Source organism: Ammospiza nelsoni, chromosome 10 (assembly GCF_027579445.1).
Source record: "Ammospiza nelsoni isolate bAmmNel1 chromosome 10, bAmmNel1.pri, whole genome shotgun sequence".
NCBI classification, from domain to species: domain Eukaryota; kingdom Metazoa; phylum Chordata; class Aves; order Passeriformes; family Passerellidae; genus Ammospiza; species Ammospiza nelsoni.
Genome location: NC_080642.1, coordinates 7214878 through 7224004, shown reverse-complemented (window position 1 = coordinate 7224004; position 9127 = coordinate 7214878). Strand labels below are relative to the sequence as shown.

General features: G+C 41.3%; 1 protein-coding gene across 2 annotated transcripts; it reads right to left on the bottom strand.

Annotated features, from left to right (window-relative positions):
• Nucleotides 1-113: 113 nt before the first annotated feature.
• On the bottom strand, nt 114-9079 carry TTC14 (tetratricopeptide repeat domain 14). 2 transcript variants are annotated; one of them, XM_059479556.1, is made up of 12 exons: nt 8916-9079; nt 8716-8837; nt 8299-8498; nt 7846-7930; nt 7627-7756; nt 6888-7040; nt 6170-6241; nt 5006-5125; nt 4804-4926; nt 3976-4093; nt 1939-2048; nt 114-1498 (listed from the first exon to the last, which is right to left on the bottom strand). In XM_059479556.1, exons 1-12 carry the CDS (start codon nt 9071-9073, stop codon nt 550-552), a joined length of 2340 nt encoding a protein of 779 aa, XP_059335539.1. In that variant the 5' UTR covers nt 9074-9079; the 3' UTR covers nt 114-549. The 2 variants fall into 2 exon arrangements, with proteins under 2 accessions (XP_059335539.1, XP_059335540.1); XM_059479557.1 differs by having other exon boundaries at nt 8712-8837; nt 8916-8952.
• Nucleotides 9080-9127: the final 48 nt, after the last annotated feature.

Sequence of the window (9127 nt, the reverse complement as noted above, 5' to 3'; positions counted from 1 at the left end):
AGTAGACAGCTAATGTAAAGGTTCGCTGGGATAAAACATCCCAGCAACATTCACAAACACCCAGACACAAAAAATTTTTAAAAAATTAAGAAAATTTAATGATCAAATGGGCTATATACATTGATGGCACATGACTTCATTCTGTTATCCCTTTTCTATAGCTGGAACTGAAGTTTGATAGAAGAATATCAACAGTCAATAGTACCCCAGGGACAAGGAAAACCAAGCCCAGCTGTTGTTAAAGTGCATATGTGATGTGAGCACAGCTAACTACACCCAGGGGCATCAAGGGATTTCAGCCCATCAGACAGAATGTTGTACAGGAACACCTCAAATTAAGAGCACAGGAAACTTGTATTTTCAATAACTGATATTTTATGTAAGATATTCTTCCATCTCTTTCCACCATATGATCTTTTAGAATTCTTTGACATTCTGAAATGCAGAAAAAATTCTGCCTTTCTCTCACTTTGTGTGTGTTTCCTCACAAGATACTAAGTTAAAAGTTGACACAACTACACTCATCCAAGTAGTGTATTCTCAGGTACTTCACTGTTTCTTCTGCTTACTTCCTTTTTCCCTCTCAAACTCAGCTATCTGATTAAAAATGTTAACTAAGTTCTGGGGCAAGTTTCTTTTAACACCACTTTCTGCTTCTTCTGTACCATTTAATGACACTTCTTCATCTGGTTCCTTTGTTTTATCAGTCTCTTCATAACTTATTTTTCTATTCTTAGACTCACTTTCATTTTTATGCTGCCTGTCACTATCATAACCTTTGTCACCTTCATGTGAGCAGCTGCTAGAATATGACCTGTACTTCCCCCCTGACCTGCCATAATAGTCAGACCCTGGGGACATGTAATACCTGTCTTGACCTGAGCCATGTCTCTTAAACTGCTCCCTTCTCCACTCTCCATCCCTTTCAAATCTCCTGTGATAATGCATCCTGGGTTTATAATCTGATTTATGATACGAACCTGAAGGACCCCTCCAACTGGAGAAAAATCTCTCTGGTTTACTGTATTTTTCAGTTTTGCTATGACTTGGCTGACTTCTGGAGCTACTGTAAGAATCTCTTGAATCTTCAGACCTACCTCCAAAAGTGTCTTCATCATCACCTGAAGTCCTCGAAAAAGACCAGTGTCTGTCTTTCTCTTTTCCCTCCATTTTTGGGCACGCTACGCTGTCCTGCCTTTCCAGCAGCTTTTCCACTTCAAAACTTTGGTTAAGAAAGGAAGCAGAGGTATCAGCTGGAGGGGAATACCACTCCTCTTTCCTATTCTGATCTTTGTAATGGGAAGAAGCTCTAGATGAGCTTTTTTTGGAGCTGTGAGCAGACTCAGATCTATGCCGACGCTTTTTCCTACATTTCTTGTGAACAGAGGAAGAGGAGGAGGAAGAAGCTGATACATCTGATGATGAATCGCTTGATGATGAGGAGGAGGAGGATGAAGAAGAAGAGGAGGAGGTTGATACTTTCCTTTTCTTCTTCAACCTAAAAAAAAATAATTAATCTGTGAGATAACCTTCAGTGTCAGGCAAAAACTACACATAGAAAGCAAATCTGCATACCCCAGCTTGAACTGTGAGGTGGGAACAGAAACTGAGCCTGACTGACGTGACAATTTTAAATGTAATTTCTTCATCAACAAATTAAATCCACTGAACATTTTGTTATAGACCTCTTCCCAATTTCACGTGGCATTATGCTTTGCAAATACATTACATTGCAAAGTATTCCTTAAACAACTTCTCCACACACATCTCCATTAAAGGTTCTGTGCACTAAAGGACACTATCCACAGAAACATTCTGAGGGAAAAGCAGCTTACCCAGGGAGAAGTTCTCCCCAGCCTGCTGTTTGTTGAGATGGATTGCTCACAGTCTCATCTGCACTCACTGCCACATAACCAGCACACTGAACGGAACAGTTACCTCTTTTCTTCTTTTAAGAGCTTACGCAATTTTTCTGCACTTGTTTCTATTTTCTTTGCTTTCTGTTTCTCTTCTTTGGCAGCTTGTTTCTCCCTCATTTCCAAAGATTTCTTTTTTGAACCCAAGCATCATAAAAAAGATTACATTAGTAGTGTTAACACAGGTATTAACCCCCATTCAACCCCATCCAAATGTATACACCAGGAATGTTTTACCAGGATTCCCAGACCAAAAATGAATAGTTCAAGAATTTGGTATTGGCCATTGTGACAGGTTTATATTTAAGGACCATATTGCAGTTTTTATTCCATTAAAAATATATTTGACCAGTCATTGCAGTGGTACCCATGATCCAGCACACCAGGAAGCATAGAGCCCAAAAGTTATAGATAGAATATGCAAAAATATTTTTTACCAACATGTAGAAAAATATGGACAAAACCCCCCAACAACCAAAAGAGAGAGAAGAGTTTGAGGGAAAGTGTCATCATTATTGTAGTTTACAAGAAGAACATGGCAGAACCCAGTTGGAGATGAATTCAAGTTGGCCATGTTTGAATACAAACCGTGAGGTAACAATTTCACAGAGCAGTTTGATGCAGAGTTTACGTAAGAAATCAAGTTCCAGGGGTTGGGTGGTGATGAGCAGCACCAGACGCAGGCACAGCAACAGCAGTTCCGTTCAGAGGGAAATGCATTGGAGAAAAACACATAATCAGAATTACAGGAAAACACACTGCAGTTATTTCAGCCATTCTACACAAGGGACAGTATCAGACTTATGTACTAAGTTCCAGGTAAATGCAGGAGGGCATCTAAGTAGATAAATAATTCTTAAACTACTTAAGTCCATAAGAGATCAGACTTCTGTCACTTACAGCCCTACAGAGTCACTCTGTTCAGATTGAGCAGGAAGTCTGATTTATAGTTTTCAAAGCTCAGCAACTGTCTTAACAGCTATAATAAAGGAAACCCTTCACTGCAGCCAAGGCCATGCACAGCAACAAATAACAGCTGTCATATTCTTTATCTGCCGCATCAGTGACCACAGGAGAATGTCTAAGGAGTAACATTTATCTTCTACTTGCTGAGAATATTCTTCATCATTTAACTGACACCTCTTTCTAAAGCAGCCAAATGCAGGTACTGCTCAAATTACACCTCTTTATCTCTGGTGTAGCTCAGTTTTATCAGATTGTCCTATCTCCTCTTCCCCCTTGTTTCCACACATCCTGTCAGCATTATGGCTCCACCAACTGAAGAACTGCTGACTAAGGCCATCTACCCCAGCCTGTGTACATCCTCACATGCAGAAGCACAGAACAACACAAGCCTGTTCCTCAGTGCTCTATTTTACTCTTTGACCCACTCTGGAAGACGACACAAGCAAAGGAGGAAATAAAAGGGAAAATATGACAACTCAGATTAGCACAGAGACCCAGCAGGCTCACCTGGGAAACATGCTGCGTGCAAGGGAAGAGAGAAAAAACCCACCAGACAACAGAGGAGAAAGCTGAGATACTCAAACTGTCTGCCCACCCACCCTCCACCTCCTGCTGTTTTCCTTTAAATTACCTTTTAATTTCCCCTCATGTGAGCTCCCTGTGCCTCAGCTTTGCCAGGTGTTACTCTCTCTAACTACCCACGGACCAAGTGTCTGGCCAGACTTTAGTAACAATGTTTATTTGGTTTGTGGAAATGTTTTACAATTTCAATATTTGTATTCAGAGAAAATTTTAAATTAACCTCATTAATCACCCTGTGTGATGGGATATTCTTATCCCTGCTTTGCTCTTTCCCTGTCTCCACTGTCTGGCCTTTCTTTACCATCCCAAAACAGTGGGGTCACCAAGAGGTACCTTTCTTCTGGTAGGTACAGCCATAATGCTCACTAGAAAACATTTACTGTGGAGTAGGGAAGCAGGGAATAAGACAAACCATCAATTTAACCCCTCCTTGTTCAAAGGATTTAATAGGATTTTTGATGTTCATTTATTGCCACTGAGAGCACCATATGAAAAGAAAGTAAAGAATCACCTGCATGTGCTTACGGAGCTTTGTTAAGGCCTCTTCTGCTTCCTGAAAAGTCTCATCCAAGCTCAAGGCTTTTTTATAATAAGTCTCAGCATTTAGCAGTTTCTCTTCCTCTTCCAACCTAAAATTCAAGTGATAATTCATATACAGTTAGGATACAGATTTTGACAGCTATTTCTTATTTTAGGGCTTTCTTATTTACAAGTATTTCTTATTATCACTCTGACATTATCACTGCATCCCTCTCAGACCCCCTCTACCATCTCAGCTCACCTCACTAACAACACAATACAGTATTTCTGACCTTATCATCTCCTAATTCTGACCTGTAACACTATTCTTTAAAGTACAAATTCCAGTTTAAAAATACTCTTCTTATAACAGGGCTTAAAAGAAACCTATTCCCTGAATATTCAAAACTAAAATTTTGAATTCGAGTGGGTCACCAATATTTCATCAGAGTAACAGAATGTAATTTTGTTACAAAACTTTTTTTAAAAAAATAACCAAACAATCCTCAACCTTCTGGAATATATTCAACCAATTCAGAGGACTTTATGCTAGCCTGGTATCCTACCAGTGAAAGGGTATCAAGGATTTAAAAGGATATCGAGGATTAAACTCAAATATTTTGCCAGGATTTTAACTGGGACAGAGGACAAAGTGTAAACCAATTACACAAGGACAGATATTTCCAAGGACTTTTATTTTTCTTTAAACACGTAGCCAGGAAGGAAAGATGTCATTTTGTGTCCTCACTAGAATGGTATTTAAAAAATATTATGAGAAAACTTGTGAACAACCAACCAAACTCATAACCCCAACACTTACTGCCCGCCTCTTTCCACAAGGGTCTGACACAGATATTTCCTTGCATTTCTATGGGTAGGACAATTTTCTAAAGCAACTTCAAAATCCCCAATGGCTTTGTTCAGACTTCCTTTGGTTGCATACCTAGAACAACAAAGTTGCATATGAAACAGTGATGCTTCTCTTTCACCAAAGGGGAAAAAAGTGAAACAAGCAGACTTACAGAGCTCCACGTGCTACCAAAGCTTCAACATTTTGGGGATCAATTTCCAGAGCCTTGTTGTACTCATTCATGGCTTCCACGTGGCGCCCAACCTTAAAATAATCCACCCCAGCCTTTACACTGGAGAAAAACCAGAAAACAGTAGGTACAATTAGTCTATGCAGATTGTTCTGTTACTTGCAAATTATGATTCCAAACAAGAGACAGGTTAAAACCTGACCTTGTTATTGTGTACTTTACACTGGAATTTCATTTAGCTGATACTGACCTAATTCCACAAAAATGTATTGTCTTTAATCCAATATCTTAAGGCATTCAAGAGCATTTCTGCAGACAGTGCTACTATATTACACTGTTTTTTATTTATGGAATTATTGTTTAAGCAATTTTCTGCACAAAACTAAGTGTGACCTACCATCATTAACCTTGAACAGGCTTAATTATATCCAAAGCTAAAAATCCCCATTAGAGCAATGGCACAAGGTGGCATGGGCAGATGGTACATGCTCAAACCAGCTCACCTCACACAAATATCCTCAGGCTTTACATTTCATATTCCCTGAACATTTCTTGCACATTTTCCAAGAGATTAACTTATTAGAAGAGAATTTATATAAATTGATTTAAAACAATTCATTACAATTAATTTTAAGATTTTTCTTAAAAATTAAAATAAAATTTAATTTAACATTATATGCAATCTTTTCTGCAATTAACATTGCAAGTGCACAGCACAGTGTAAAAGCAAAAGTAAATATCCAGGGCTGCTGCTCCATTAAACTTTCCAAAGACAGCAAGTGCACTTGTTACATCTATAGTCTGAGACTTAAATGACTTGACAAGTATGAGGTCATTCAACACTCAATTATAAACCAGAAGATTGTGTGCTTGCTGTTATCACAAATCTTGCCCTCAGCTCCAGAATGGGTCAGGATATTAAAAGTATTCTAAGAACAACTCCCTTAAACCTGACACACATTTTGGAATTGAATCTCAGGACTTTTATCTGTCATACTCCCACTTGGCAGACAGATTTATTTTCAATAAGATCCTGGTTACATTGCCATACTGCAGTGGAAAAACTGTTTCAATGTGTGTTTTCTTTGCAGAAATATAATCTGCAACCCAAACTAACAACAAGCTTTGAAAAGAAATATCACGTACCATTTCAAAGCCCAAGATGCAGACTGCTTTTTCCTCAATGCAGGGGCAAAATCTTCTTCACTGAAATTTTTACTTCAAGGAACAAACAAATAAAAACATCAAACTGGCTGTCTGAGTCTACAAAGTTATGCTTACAGTATGCAGTAGAGTTGAAATAAGCTAAAATATTATTTGTCCATGCCTTGCTGTTCTCCCTCAGTCAGGTCTGTTCTTTCATATTTTTGAAACCAGTTTTTCCCAAACCATTCTAGAAGTGCTGAACTGAACCAGTACAACTGCAGTACATTTAATAAAAACAAAGTCCACACCTGATTTGAGCCTAATATACAGCATCCATCATTGCATATATTTGACTCTTATTTTACAAAAGGGGTCAAATCTATTAGTAAAATAAACAAGAAGACATTAAAACCTAAACAGCCCACATTTCAATCCACAGATGCTGACAGCAGCTACACAATAAATTCTGTAAGTATCTGATATCAAACATTGTCTGTGGTAAGGTGTCTTGCTTATTCAGAGCAATAGGACTTCAAATGCAAATTTCTTACTCTAGAGGAGTTTGCTCTTAAATATTTAAGGATGTGTATGCTGCAGTCATGCAAGTCAAACTGTAAAAGGTTTAAGTGGTCTAGGACTCCCACTCACAAGTCTATTTCAATGGATTAGAATAATCTCCACAGAGCTACAGGAGAGGAACAATGCAAAAATCACTTACATTTGAAGACTTCTCAGCAAAGATGGTGGATTTGACTCACTTAGTCCCAGTTTTTCTGCTAAATATTCAACTAATGATGGATTAGCAAATCCTGGGGAACGATGCAAAACCTCTTCAAATGTCTCTCCTGTGTTGGCAACTTCCAGGCTTCGCCTTCAAAACAGCACCAATGCACACAAATGAGACCTCAGGCTCTGTGCCCTATTTCATCACTTATGTTTAGAATAAAAATGCCCACATGGTACCTGTATTACTGCTCACAAACTGCTCTCTTCTACAGGCACATATCTTCCTGCTATTTACTGACCCTTGTGTCCTTTACCCCAAACGAGCCTCAGAAAACTATTTGGGCACCCATCCCCTATTGCCAGGACATAAAAAAATATCACAGACAGCTGTGTCCCCATCTTCTAGGGGGAATTTTAAAATGCTAAGAACTAACATTCCGGTCTCCCAAGGCTTTGGGGTTTTTGTATTCATTTGTTAACACAGTCCAAAAGCAACAAATATCCCACCCTGTCTTTTAGTTTCCTTATATTTTTGGAAAGAAGCTAAAAAGGCAACCACACCTACATATCCAGACACAAGTATGCTAAAGAGAGGGACAACAAGGAGGATGTGATCAGCCCATTAAATCAGAAAGCCCACTGAGGAGTTTAAGGGACAGCCAGCCTGTCAGAGATGCTCTTCAGACACTCTGACTGCACCCAGCAAGTGCAGCCAAACAGCACATCCTTACTTATAATGCAGTGGGAAGTCATCAGAGGTGATCACACCCAGCTTTGTGCTGGAAAGCTTGGGTGGAAGGGCTGAGCTGTAAAGTGACACTGCCAGCTTCTTGTGGTAGCGGTCAACATCCTTGAGCGCAGCTGCAGAGATAATTCAGGGAGGGATAAATTCACAGAAATGGCTCAAACTCCAGGCAAACCCATTCCTCACAGCTTCTGCAGCCACTCACCTCGGATAAGGTCTCCAGTTTGATAATACGACAGAGGATCTCCATGGTTGCTTTGAGGAGGCACATCCCTCACAGGACACAGGGCCTGCAACAGAACAGAGAAGGAATGTCATAAATGAAGACATAGGGTTGGGGTTCTTTTTCTCCCCAAGAGCATACCAAAAAAGATTACTTTAAGCTTAATGCACATCAGAACTGCAATTCTTAAAATACAGCTTGGCTCAAGTAAAAACTCATGCATCCACAAATGATGAACTTTTCAACCCAATATGTGGGTCACTGCTGTGAAAGACACGTTCACTGGCTGAGCAAAGTATCACAAACTGCCCACAAAATCAGGCACTACCCATCATCCCAAAGCTGTTTCACCTTTACACATTCCACTCCACTAAGAGATACAAAAGGCAACAAATAAATGTCAAAAATGAACTATTGACCAAAGCTGTATCTTACAGTGATTTCCAAATCTGCAATTTCCCGTATGACACCACTTCCCAGACAAATCAACACCATGAAAAAGCCAAATTCACGGATAGATGTAATCCTCCCAATGACGATATCGCCCCGCTCGATGTCACGGAAAAACAGCTCTCTCCTCTCCTCCCTGGGCACCTCCAGGAACCTCTCCAGGGGCGGCATGACAGCGTAACACTCTGCAACAGGGCACAGCCAGTTACAATCGGCCAAGCTGCACCCCGACATCACAAAACATTTAACGACAGCAAAACACGTGAAAATACGATTTCCTGGGCTAACAGGAAGCTCACGCATAGCCTATAAAAATCAACAGGGGAAATTTTAAGCCTCTTTTTAAAGAGAGGGCAAATTGAAGTGCTGTCCTTACAGTGTGACCGCCCCCAACTCACACACCCTCATTCTCCTCGATGCTGTCCTCGATCGGCCCGTTGGGTTTCCACGAGTGCGCGAACAGCAGATCCGCCTTCTTGGCGATGAAGCGCTTTATCTCGGTGTCGATGCTCGCCCTCTCTTTCCTGGGGGAAGGAGAACGCGGTGAGTCGCGCCCCGCGGCCCCTCACGGCCCGCCCGGCCGCTGCCCCGGCGCCCCTCACCAGGCGGCCGGCGGGGCCCCGCGAGGCGGCTCCGGGGCGGCCCCGGGCGGCGGCAGCAGCCCGCGGAAGTCGGGGTTGTCGTGCTGCTCGGCGCGGAGCAGCGACAGCAGTGCCGGGCCGTGGTAGTTCAGCGCCTGCCGGAGCAGCTCCCGATCCATCCCGGCGCCAACGCCGCCGCCGCCGCCTCGCCCGGAACGGGAACCCCCGCACGG